We start from the raw sequence: 13,324 nt of genomic DNA on the forward strand, positions 1-13,324 counted from the left end.
ACAGATGAAATTGACAAGAACGGGCAGATTAGGAAATATGGTGACTGAAAGAAAAATCTGAATCAAGATAGAGACCCAGATTACGGGCCACGGGAGAGATGGGTAACTGGGAAGGAGGAAATTATATGAATGGAGGGGATGGAGAAAGAGAAATAGTAATGGGAGGGAAGAAAATAACCTCAATTTTTGCAGCATTAAGTACTAAAAAGTGGTCTGACATCAAAGACTGAATGGCAAGGAGACAGGCGCTAAGTTTATGGTGGATATCAGTAAAGTGTGGAAAGGAAAGAAACCGCTGAGTGTCAGCAGCGTAGAAGTGATGCGAGAAACCAAGAGAGGAAATAACCCCAGCCAATGAGGAGGTGTAAAGTGAAAAAATAAAAGGACCAAGCCTTGAGGAACACCCGAGGTAAGTGGATTTTAGAAGAAGCCCCCACCCAGGAGACTGAGAAAATCCTCTGGGATAGGTATGACTCAAACTAGGCTAAGGTAGAGCCAGAAAAGCCATAATTGGAACGATCATGCAATAGGAGTGTGTGATCAAGTGTTGAAAGCAGCAGAACGATCCAAGCGAATAAGAAGAGAAGACTGCTTAGCTAAGTGAGAACAAGATGGAAAGAAGAGCAGTGTTGGTAGAGGACCCAGGGCGGACCCCAGATTGAAAACAAGGATAGAATTACGAGAAACAAAAGTTGCAACTGGAGAGTAGACAATGCGTTCGAGAATTTTAGAAAGATAAGTAAGAGTGAAATAGGACGGAAATTAGAGGCAGAAGATACACCAGCAGAAGGTATTTTCAAGATTGGGATAATAGTAGCATCTTTAAATGAGGATGGAAAATCAAAAGAGAATAGACAGGAGTTAAATAGATTTGTGAGATAGGGAACAAATAGAGGATAGATTTTAGGTATAAGTGCAGATGGTATGGGATCCAGTGGGGAGGAGGTAGGGTTCGGTTAGAGGTTTGGCTACTCCCACCAAACAATGACTCCCTGTTTCAGGTCCACATCTCCCCACTACCGGGGTGATTCGCATAACACTATTCACCCACGCATGAGAGGAGATCACTTCAGACAAGTCAGTGTTGTGTGAAAGACAGATACTGCGTGGAATTCTTACAACTACTGCGTCATCATCCACCAAGATGCTAGAACATACAAAAATTCTACAGGCAGAAATAGAATCTTTGCTACAAAAAGGAGCCATAGATTCTGTGCCACCATCGGAGGTAAACCAGGGGATTTATTGTGTGGTCTTATCTTTTTTGGAACAAGGGCGTACAAACGTCCAGTATTGCAAGACTGGCAAACACATACATCAAACCCCAGCAGTTCAGCATGACCACATTCTGGGTACAGTGCATCAATCAGGTGTACTCTCTGATTCAGGAATGGATGGATGCCAATTCCCCAGCCCTGAACACCAATAAGGCTGAACTCTTGCTGGTGGGCTTGAGTGCATGCTTGGGCAAACTTGAGAGGAGATGTAGTCAATTCGTAGTAGTAGATAGCACAATCCAGGTGAGCCCCTGGGTTAAAACGCTCTGAATCTGAAAAAAATAAGTTTTACAGATTAAAGCGGCGTGTGCCTACACGACAAAACTCTTGCTGCAGATTAAACAATACCTATCCCCAAAGAACGTATCTGTGTTGGCTACGGCCCTTGTAAACTCACGATTAACTACTGCAATAGCCTCCTTGCAGGTACTTCAAATAACAATCTGGAAATCCCGCAGGTGGCCCAAAATGGTGCTGTTAGAGTGGTTTGTGGCCTAGCAATAAGCGACCATTTTACCCAGGCTCGGAGATCTCTTCACTGGCTACCGGTCACCCATCATATTGATTACAAAATGTTGACATGGACTTACAAATGTTTGCCAAATAAGGCCCCCACCTATCTTCTGAAAAGGTTAAAGAAAGTCCCTGTTGTACGATCTCTCCGCTCCAATGCTCTTGATACCTTGTGTCTCAAACACAAATTGAAGAGTTTTGGAGGCACTACTTTCAATGTCCGTGCCCCTGTGTATTTGAAAATCTATTCCTCTGAACCTGAGAAATAACCCAAATATATTGGGCTTTAAAAAAGCTATTAAAACACTGCTAATAATTGCAATGACTAGACTACCCCATATCCATCTAGCTATACCCTGGATCTATCACCCTGAACTTCTTATTGTTTCTCTCTTGGCCTGGTCTCGGGTTTCCTTCTTTGTGCGTACTGAGGCCTTCGGGCAAGTTGCGCCCTATAAGAATGACCTAATAATAATATCATTGCAAGAGGTGATTCCTTTGTTAAAAAAGGGGAGACTATATGCCAACACTGGGTGTGAAAGATGCATACGTTCATATTTCATTGTTGCCAGCATATCCAAAGTACCTAAGATTCGATTTGGGGTTGCACCCTGCCCAATTCAAAGTACTTTCCTTTGGCATTGCATCAGCCCCTCAAGTTTCTACAAAGGTCCTAGCAGTAGTAGCAGCACACCTACCCAGGCAGTCGATCCCAGTGTACCCTTATCTAGATGACTGGCTTATAGCCAGAGACGCACCACAGATATGCAGAAAACACATTTTCTGGTTTGAACAGGTTTCTCTATCAATGAAAAAAAGTTCGGCCTGGTTCTCAGTCGGTTGAAACAGTGTCTAGTGCCAATAATTCAAACAGAAGATGCTTTAGTCTTTCCCCTCTAAGAGAGGGTCCACAACATACTAAATCAAATCCCATGTTAGGTCGTTGGTTGTCAGATAAGTCAGGAATTGAATGCGCCTTCTTGGTAGGCTACACTTGGTCCAATACAGGGATGGTTAGTGAAACAATGGTCGCAGACACATGGCAATTGGGACGATCTAGTTAAAGTGGTTTCGGCACTTCAATGGTGGACAAAGAGTAACTTGAGGAAAGCCCTCTGTCAACCCACCAACACATGTCACAATCACAACAAATGCATCACTTTCAGGTATGGTCTCCACCATACAGCGCATGGCATGGGACACAACTAGCCAAAAAGCACATCAATGTTCTCGAATTGCTAAGCATTACAAGCTTTCCAGCATTGTCTAGCAGGGAAGAATGTACTAGTTATCACAACCACCATTTTTCACATCAACATCCTCTCGTCTCAGCATGTTCCAGGGGAACATAACTGTCCAGTAGGCACACTAAGCAGAAACACAGGTCAGCGCTCTGATCACGAGTGGAAGTTGCATTCAAACATAGATCTCTTCAGCATGATAAAAGGCAAAATGCCACACTTATGCCTCCAGGTTCCTGCAGAAAGTGTCCAAGGGCTACGCACTCTGGATCAGTTGGTCGGAGATATTTGCATACGCTTTTCCTGTAACACCACTAATCCACAAGATGCATCAGGAGTGCTTAACAATGACCCTCGTTGCTCCAGTGTGGGCACGTCCAACATGGTATTCCCACCATCTCAGGATGTCCATTTGCCCACCAATGAAGCTAACCTGTCCTTACAACATGGCACAGAATCCAGGGTCAACCTTCACCCACAGCCTCAAACAACCGGCTTAGCTGCTTGGCTCCTGAGGTCATAGTTTAGTCATCTTAATTTACTTAGCAGATGCATGGACAAATTAAAGGAAACGCCTAAACCTAACACTAGACACTGCTACTTTAACAAATGGAAAAGATGCGTAGCATGGTGTAGAATGTCAAATGTAACCCCAATTGACTGTTCACCATCTCCTATAAGACACCATCTAATTCGCTTGTTGGACTCTGGTCTTTAATTCCTTAAAAAGCCATTTAGCTGCATTAACTGCGTTAGTTTCGATGATCTAAAAACAGTGCAATGGAAGAATACTTCAGGTTTATTCTAAGGAGAACAGGGGAGGGAGAAATGCTTTGCCTCTTTGGGGGTCTTTTTCGGTTCTTCAGTCGGCTGCTGTTCTACACAGGATACTTGACTCAAAAGCTGATCTGAAGAAATAGCTGCAGAAGCAGTCTTCTTATCCAAGATTCTGCCTGGAAGCAAGTCCAAGCCCACCAATGGCAAGGATCTGCACCATTCAATCGGGGACCACTGTGGGTTTCACTCATGTTCCGCCCTCAGACTGTCGGGCTCCATGGATGTGGAGTGGGACCAGACAGTCTCACCCCTTTCTGGGCCACACACAAAGGCATCACTAGCCCGCGAGAGCTGGAGCTTTCACAGGCAGATGCATGTTCTTAAATGGGATTTCCTGACCTGGGAAGGCAGGAAGGAGGCCAAACAATATGGCCAAGGGACAAGCGAAAAACTTTGTGGCGTGGCCATTTTAGGGCACTAGTCACATTCAGTAGCTATACACAGTAAATGCGAATGTGCACACTAGCAAGGACACAAAAGTAGTAAAAATATAATTGCTGCCACCAGCTTCTCTTTAGGAACATCTAAAAGGAACCAAAATACCACATGTAAAAGACTAGGGTGATAAAAGGTATCCCCATTGCACTACATTGTAAAATGCTTTTTGCAATGCTACAAAGTAACCTAAAAGGTAAAGGGTAAAAAGACAAAGGGGAAACAGTTTCCCAGTACTGATCAGGTTCCCCTTAACAAAATGAGCAAAAGGCCAGGGGAGTGAAGCTGAAAGCTGTGCTTACCTTCCCTGTAAAAAGTCAGGACAGGTTAAAAAATGTGGGGTTCCATAGAACTATGGAGGGAAAGTTGCTAAAAGAGACATCTTTCCCAACAAGTACTTGTAAAGGATATCTGTCGGGCCGCAATATACACGTTCACAAAACACTATTGTCTGGATACCATATCCGTCAATGAGTCTTGGTTTGGCAGGGCTGTCCTCCAATAGGTTCGCTCCTTCGCTCCTTCCCTCCTTTGTCTTACTACTATGGGAGTCTGCCTAAGATGAGGAATCCATGGCATGACACAATCTATTTGAATAGTAATGTTCTCTCTGATAGATGTTCCTCCCCCTGATTCCTCATCTCCCTCCCAGTCTGCCCCAAGGTTAAGGAGCGTCCTCCTGTGGTTCTACGATAAACTCTTAACACTTTTTTATTTGCATTTTTTTACACAGCTCGGGGGCATCGAGGCGCTATTACAGGAATATGTCTTAGTTGCGTATTTATAATGCGCTTAATACCCAGCGGTTTCTAAGCGTGGACCCGGGGATCGAACCCATGTTGCTTCGTGTCGTCTTGTTTCCAAGGTGAGCACGTTGCCGCTGAGCTATCCTCCTGGGATAACGCTTAAGTGATCATTCTTTTGTCTTTAATCCCCAACGTGGCTGTGCATGGGGAGAAATGACAACTGTTGTCACAGGATGCCGTGCACTTTGTGCTGACGTTGATATCATATCCGGTCCCGAGGCAGACTACTCGAGGATACTTGACAGCAAGTCTCACGACACCCCCTGCTGGGGAGAGTGTTTCTGAGAGTGCTGCTAAGCAGCAGACTATATCTAAGATGAGGAATCGGTGGGAACAACATCCATCAAAAAGAACATTACCAGGGATAAGTAATTTGTCCATCTTTTGAGAAGATGGAAAAATATAGGATTCAAAAACAGTGCAATAGTACGATGCATAAAATACAGAAGAAACACTTTAGAGCATCACTAAATCAGTGTCCTATTACTTTATTATTCCAGCCCTACAATGTATTGGTCCTTAGTGCCCTAAAGTCATCGGTTCCAAAATGGGTACTTTTCAGGTAGGTTTATTATGTGATTGGATGATGCCAGTGGTTGTGTATCAGAGTTCCAAATAGATCAGGTATATAACTCTCTCAAAACCACTACACTAGGATAGGAATACTTGAGTAGACCACTTCTGAACTAAGTCAAGAGAGAGATGGTCAGGATTTTACATCCATGTAACTCTATGGAGGATGTAACGTGCCCTCTTAGTTCTATTTCTCCAGAGACCACTGCTGAGGGCCTGGATTCCATTGGGGACATGGTCTTCTGGAGTTGGTCCAGTCAAAGGGAGGCAGAGGTCACGTTCAGGCAAGTGTTTTAGTTTTGGTTGGTAGTGGTACATGAATCTCGGTTCCAGGCACTGTTCAGCTGAACACCTTTGTGACGAGATAGACCCCTCCAGTGAGCCAAGTAGACTGGTTGCAGCGGGAATCGCCACGATCAGGCGGCAACATGAGATTTTCAATAGACTAACAAAGGAACAGGCACCCTGCAGCTTCTGTTCCGACTACTAGACTGATGATGCAGCGACAGGCATCTTGTAGCACATCTTGAAAATCCTCCAATTCCAAGGAGGCACTCAAAGCGGCAATAGCTACAGGAGATAGCCCAGGAGAGAGCTAGTCCGTTGACCCAGTGGTCCAGTGACAATTACCAAGGCTTAGAATACGTGGATCCTTAAGAATGGGTCAAGACTGGCTGTTCCCGCCCTAGCAGTAGTCGAAGCATCGACAAGGGTCTTCTTGAGATCAGACAGAAGATCCGGGCTTCACTGGGACCTGCATTGATGCTGGACAGCTGCACAGGTTGGCCTCTTGTTGTCAGTGGCAGTACATTGTGTGGGTCTTGGCACCAACAATGATCTGTCGAATGGCTGCAGGAATTCTCTTATCCAAGATCTGGACTGGAAGGGGCAGTGGCATTTAACTAAATGTAGGAGGCCCCCTTGCTGAGCCCCTTTCCCCAGGTTCAGCACCAAAGCACGGGACGTGCCACAATCCGGGTGGGTGTGGACCACCGCACATTCGCAATATGCATGATAATGTTACTGCAGGGGCACACTGCACTAGGTGAAAGATGTAAGTGTGTTTTAATCACATCTTACATTTTATTTTGATTTATTTATATAGCGCTTTACACCGCTGTACAGTTGAACAACGTGGAACAACGTAATACATAACGAAATAGCAGTGGAAGCAAAATTACATCATGAATCATTCAACAAAACAGTGCAAAGAGCAATTAACTGAAGGGGACGGGGGGAGAGGAGGAGTGGGAATAGGTGTGGGGGGTGTGGGGATGAGTTGGACGAGGGAAATGGAAGGGAGAGGGAGGAGGAGTAGGAGACGGGAGAGAAAATCAAAGGGGAAGGGAGAGGGGAAGTGGAGAGGGCAGAGAGGGGGTTTCAAGGAGGAGGGATTTAAGGGAAGTGCGAAATGAGGTGAGGATCGTGGTAGAGCAGATTGTGAGAGGGAGTGAGTTCCAATGCAGAGGTGGAAGGAGCAGAAACGGGAGGAAGCGCAGAGGGATGGAGGTATAGTGAGAAGGAAATGGACAGCGGAACGAAGTTTACGGTAGGGGGAGTAGAAGGAGAGAAGTGAGGAGAGATAAGGAGGAGCAAGACCATGGAGGGATTAGAAGACCAGGCATAGAAAGTAACATTTTAGCTGTAATTGAAATGGTAGCCAGCCATGGTAAGAGAGCGAGGTAGAGATGGAGTCACGGGTGGTAAGGAGACAGAGGGTACGAACAGCAGAGTGGTAGATGGATTTAAGAGGGGAAAGATGAGATGCGGGAAGTCCAGAGAGTAGAGAAGAGCAGTAGAAGAGGCGGGAAAAGATGAGAGAGGAAATTAGGAGTTTGGTAGCGTGGAATGTGAGGGAGGGCGGATTTTGCGAATATTGTAGAGGTGGTATCGGCAGGTGCGAGAGGTAAGTGAAATGTGTTTGGAGAAGTTGAGAGAGGGGAGTCCAAGAGAACACCTAAATTACGAGCTTGGGGAGAGATAGGGGGATTGGAGGGAGGAAAGTGAATGAAAGGGGGAGGAGAGATGGGGGAAGAGGATTAGAGGGGAAGAAAAGGACTTCGGTTTTAACGGTGTTAAGAGAGAGAAAGCGGGTGGACATCCAGTTCTTAATAGCAGTGAGGCAGGAGGAGATTTTAAGGTGAAGGTCAGTTGAGAAGGAGGAGAAAGAGAAAGAGTTGAGTATCGTCAGCATAGAAATGGTGGGAGATGCCAAGCGAGGAGATAACGGGGGCAATGAGGGAGGTGTAAAGAGAGAAGAGGAAAGGACCAAGTACAGAACCTTGAGGAACACCGTAAGTAAGAGGGAAGGAAGGAGAGGTCTGGCCACCCCATGATACAGCGAAGGAACGGGAGGAGAGGTAAGAGGATAGCCATTTGGGAACAGGGCCTTTAAACCCGAAGGAGGAAAGAGTGTGGAGCAGGAGTGGATGATCGACAGTGTCAAAAGCTGCAGAGAGATTAAGGAGAATAAGGATAGAGGATTGCTTGGCATGTCGAGCAGAGAGGAGGGAGTTGAGGATAGCGGTGAGAGCAGTTTCTGTGGAATGTTTGGGACGGAAGCCAGATTGGAAGGGAGGAAGGAGAGAGGAAGTAGTGACAAAGGATGAGAACTGACAGTAGGCAAGGCGCTCAAGAAGCTTAGAGAGGAATGGTAGAAGAGAGATAGGTCTGTAGTTAGCAGTGAGAAGTGGATCGGCAGAGGGTTTCTTTAGACTAGGAATAATCGTTGCATGTTTGGAAGCAGAGGGAAAGGTTGATGAGAGGCAGGTGTTGAAGAAAGTAGTAAGGTAAGGTAAGGGATAAGAAGGGGGTAGATCTTGGGGATAAGAACGGAGGGGAGAGGGTCAGAAGGGGCAGACGTGGGGTGGGCTTCGGATAGAAGGGAGGAGACTTCGGAAGGGGAAACAGGTGAGAAGATGGACGTGAGGAAAGAGAGGAGAAGGGGGGAGGAGGAGAGGGGGAGTCAGAGAGGGAGTTGATTTTTTGCCGAAGGGTGAGGATTTTGGAGGAGAAGAAGTTAGCAAAGTCAGAACGAGATAGTGTGGAGTTGGATGAGGGATCAGGAGTGGGAGGAGAGAAAAGACGAGAGAGAGTTTGATAAATATGAGGGTGGGAGGCTTGAGACTGGAGAAGGTTAGAGTAGTAAGAGGATTTGGCCGCTACAAGACAAGAGTTGTATAGTGTGTGGTAAGAGAAGTAAGCATGTTTTACAACGGTAGCGGGCGCCCCTCTCTCGAAAGAACAGACTTGATAACCTGTTCAGTGGTTATTAACCACTTGAGAGTTCGCAGCCACTGCTTTTACTCACTGTGCCTTTCACAGATGGGAAATATCCATTTGCATATCAGTCTTTGCCCTGCCCTGGGGCAGTCCAGCACCGAAATGCAATGGCAACTCCAACCTGAACGAGAGTACCACCAGCAACCCCATACACGTGTTTCACCCTTGTTGGGGATCATCAGTGAGGTGAAGCTGATGCCTCTCTAAGCACAGTGAGAGGGAGACCACGTCTGGTTGCCCCCAGGAGACCTAGGGTTACCAATCCCAGGTTCCTTGAAAAATAGTTTTACAACGGTAGCGGGCGCCCCTCTCTCGAAAGAACAGACTTGATAACCTGTTCAGTGGTTATTAACCACTTGAGAGTTCGCAGCCACTGCTTTTACTCACTGTGCCTTTCACAGATGGGAAATATCCATTTGCATATCAGTCTTTGTCCTGCCCAGGGGCAGTCCAGCACCGAAAAGATAAGTAAGCAGTTTGATTAGAAAGCGAGGGAGTTTTGAGCCAGAGTCTCTCCAGCTGTCGGAGAAGGTGCCGCATAGAGAGGAGTTGGGAAGTAAGCCAGGGTTGAGAAGGCTTCCGGGTTGGACGGAAGAGAGAAAGGGGGTAAAGTTGATCAAGGGCAGTGAAGATAGAGGAGGAAAGGGAGGAGAGAGCATCGTCCGCAGAGAATAAAGCAAAGTCTTGGAGCAATGCAAGAGAGGAAGAGCAGGTGTCGAAAAAGAGGGTAGTGTCGAAGTCACGAAAGTCACGACGTGAGTGGATTGGAGGGGAGGGATTGGCAGTAGGGGAGCGTGAGAGAGGAGAAAGGGAGAATGAGAGTAAGGCATGGTCAGAGAGATAAACGGGAAGAGAAGAGACGGGGGAAGAGGGATAGGAAGAATTGAAGATGAGGTCCAGAGTGGAGCCAGAGGAGTGAGTAGGGGATGAGGGAAGGGGGGGGCGGTGGGAGCCAATGATGGAGAAGAGGGGAGAAGATTGAGGGGGAGAAGGAAGATGAATATTAAAGTCGCCAAGTACTGATAGAGGAGAGGGGGAGGGAGAGATAAGTGAGAGGAGATCGTCAAGGTCTTCATAGAAGGAAGAGAGAGGGCCTAGTTGGACGATGGATGATCAGGAAGGAAATAGGGTGGGGAGAGGAGAAAGACTTGGAGAGGAATTCGAAGCAAGGGAAAGAAGGGTGAGTTGGAGAGGAAGAGGAGCAGATGTATTTGGGGTGGTAAAGGAGTCCAACGCCTCCACCACGGCCAGAGGGTGTGAACGAAGGAGGAAGAAGAGGTGGACAAGGAAGCAGGGACAGAGGTGTTATAAGGGGGAATCCAGGTTTCAGTTAGGCAGAGAAAATGAAGGTTAAGGCGAAAGAATAAGTCAAGAATAGCTGCAGTTTTATTACAGATGGATCTGCCGTTCCAGAGAGCAGTGTTCCTGAGGGCAGAGTGGCTGGCAGTAGGGGGGTAAAGAAGGTTAGGGCAGTGAAAGAAGGAAGGAGCATGACTGGAGGAGTGGGGGTGAGGATAGTGAAGAGGACTAGGCATTAGGAGGATAGAGGAGAGTAGGAGGGAAAGGAGAAGGTGGAGGGATGGAGAGGGGGGAGAGGGAGGTGGAAAGGAGTTGTGGAAGATCGCATAACAAGGGACTCAAAGAAAAGACGAGTAGAGAAGAGCCGTAGTTGTAGGTGTTAGAAATAGAGGGGATAGAGACCAGTGTGATAGTGTAACGCTCACCTGATTCCCGCAGAGGCGCCGGTCTTGACTGGGTGAATGCCGTATCTTCAAAGGTGATGTGTAACACACGGTTGGCTTTTTGGGCTGGACCTCTGTGCACTGTATGTCTGACTCGAAGAGTAAGATGTCTGCAGATAGAAAATATGGGATTAATGGACTGGGGTTATTGGGTGCCTCTCTCCTCTTCCCTTTCTCTTCTCCTGTAGAACCCCAAAGGTTAACGCCCTCACCTTAGGTAAGTGAACGCCGAGCTCTCCATCTGCCTCGGGGCAGGGTGCCGTAACCAGTTTCTTCACTGGATAAGGGTGTAGGCCTCTTGACCTCAGAGGACTGCTGTCCGTCGTTAACTGCACGAACGGTAAGTTCTGGGCACTTCAAATGTCTTAAAAGTCTTTTGTAATGATATCTCTTGTTTTGCAGGGTTATGGCGGATGGCGGGCTGATGAGAGTTGAGGATCGAACCCGCGTGAGGAATAGAAGCGCCTGGAAGCACGTAAGTAAGCGCTTGTAGCCTGCTTCACGATGCGCACTGACTGTCCCTTTTATCTTGCAGGTACAAGTTCGGAGCTTTAGAGAAGCTGAAGGGTGCTGGAATACCCACTGGATTCGGCGTGGGAAGGAGTAATGGCACGTGAGTAATAAAGTTGCCCAATGTCTTTAAACGCACCTTCTTTTGTCTTTCAGATGCGGGATGCAGCGCCGAAGGCCTCCGGAGCGTGCGAAGAGCTGGTAAGCTTTTGTCTTTCAGATGCCGGAATGCAGTGCGAAGACCTCCGGAGCATGCGAAGAGTAGGTAAGCCTTTGTCTTTCAGATGCCGGAATGCAGCGCGAGGCGTTGGTGACAGCCGATGGACCAGGTAAGAGATGCGCTGCCACTGAAGACCGTAGTGCTAACCTGTTCTTTCTTTGTCTTTACAGGTGCTGCTGAAAACTGGATTCCAGGATGGTAAGCCTTTGTTCCCTTAGGCCCAGGATCAGAAGCAGAAGACACGATGAGCGTTCTGCTGCAGAGAATGCAGAATAACGCAAAGCAAGATTCATCCATCGGGTGTGGTTTAAATAGCCTCCTGTAGTGCTTGGGTGTCTCCTTCCACAGCCACGCCTAGGTAAGAAAAGAGTTCCTGCTTTCCAGAAGAGTTCCAGTGTTCTGAACCTAGGGAGTGGCTCCTGCCCCACCCAACAGGAAAAGTAGTCCCAAACAGAAGAGGATCAGGGGTTCAACTGGCAGGTAAGTAAGCAGCATGGTCTGCTGCAGGTAAGTCCACCCAAACATTATGAGCCCGGCGCTTCCAGCGCTGGGACTGGGCATCTTTATGAGCCTGGTGCCACTGGCGCCAGGACAGGGTCCAAAAGGTCCCAATTGGGACTGGCTGGCACTCAGAACCGGGGTTATGGGTCTGCTTCCAAGGGAGTCGGGCAAGTCCTGATCTTTTGGAAGCAGAGATCATGACAGCACCCCCCCTCAAGGCCCCTCCCAAACCGGGCTTCTCCGGGGGTTTGGGCTTGTTAGGAAATGTTCGATGAAATCTTTTGATTAGACGAGGCGCGTGGACATATTCTGCAGGTTCCCAGGATCTTTCTTGGGGACCATAGCCTTTCCAGTCAATCAGGTAAAATAGTTTAGATTTGGAGATCTTGGAATCCAGGATGCTTTTGACTTCAAACTCGAGTTCTCCATCAACTAGAATAGGTTTTGGATATGTAGTTAGTCGGGTTTGAGGTTGCACGGGTTTTAATAGAGAGACGTGGAAGACCGGATGTATCTTCATGTGAGGGGGCAAGTCCAACTTGGCCGCTGCTGGATTTACTATGGTAGTGATGGAATAGGGACCAAGGTATCTTGGGTTGAATGTGCGTGGTCCTTTTAGAGGTAGATATTTGGTGGATAACCAGACTTGATCTCCTACTTGATATTGGGGGGCTTCCTTCCGATGTTGGTCTGCTCCTTTCTTGTATTGTTCTTTAGCCCTTTGAAGGTGAGAAACGGCTTCCTTAAAGGCTTGGGTGATTGTAGAATGCAGGTGGTCTACTGCTGGTGTTCCAAGATCTTGGAGTGGATCCAACTCCGAGGTTCGAGGGTGACTACCGTATAAAAGAAAAAAACGGGGTCTTCCCAGTTCCCGAGTGGACAGAGTTATTGTAGGCATATTCGGCTATCCAAAGGATATCTTTCCAAGTTTTTTCAGTTTGTTGTAGCATGCAGCGCAAATACTGTTCCAGAGTTTGATTGGTCCTCTCGGTTTGTCCGTCGGTTTGAGGGTGGTGGCTGGTCAAAAGTCTCACATCAATTTGAGCCGACCGACAGCAACTTCGCCAAAAATGAGAAATAAATTGACTACCTCGATCCGAAATTAGAACTGAAGGAAAACCGTGCAGTCGGACGATGTTTTCGAGAAATTCTCGGGCCAGAGTTGCTGCTGTTGGTAAGCCTTTGAGTGGAATGAAATGCGCCATCTTGGAGAATAGGTCCACGATTACTAGGATCATATTGTATCCGGAGCATGGAGGTAGATCGGTGATGAAGTCCATAGAAAGCGTATGCCAAGGGCGAGGTGGGATGTCAACAGGGCGTAAGAGGCCGGCTGGTTTTTCCTTTTGACTCTTGTTTTGGGCGCATACTCCACAGGACATTATAA

At 47.3% G+C, this 13,324-nt stretch overlaps 2 protein-coding genes across 7 annotated transcripts in view; one reads left to right on the forward strand and one right to left on the reverse strand.

Moving 5' to 3' along the window:
- LOC138489237 (AN1-type zinc finger protein 2A-like) overlaps nucleotides 1-13,324 on the forward strand; it is a 422,968-nt gene that overhangs the window by 368,745 nt on the left and 40,899 nt on the right. The gene's annotated exons all lie outside the window — the stretch shown is intronic.
- The window catches only part of LOC138489239 (pregnancy-specific beta-1-glycoprotein 3-like), a 222,083-nt gene continuing 209,997 nt past the window's right edge, over nucleotides 1,239-13,324 (reverse strand). For 2 of the 3 annotated variants that reach the window (XM_069616931.1, XM_069616932.1), the window contains exon 7: nucleotides 1,242-1,549. In XM_069616931.1, the coding sequence (XP_069473032.1) occupies nucleotides 1,490-1,549 (60 nt within the window). In that variant the 3' untranslated portion in view covers nucleotides 1,242-1,489. Of the gene's footprint in view, nucleotides 1,550-13,324 lie in introns of all 3 variants that reach the window. The other variant, XM_069616935.1, reaches the window with a different exon arrangement.

The sequence above is a fragment of the Ambystoma mexicanum genome, chromosome 9 (genome assembly GCF_040938575.1).
Source record: "Ambystoma mexicanum isolate Mex_15411 chromosome 9, UKY_AmexF1_1, whole genome shotgun sequence".
Classification (NCBI taxonomy): domain Eukaryota; kingdom Metazoa; phylum Chordata; class Amphibia; order Caudata; family Ambystomatidae; genus Ambystoma; species Ambystoma mexicanum.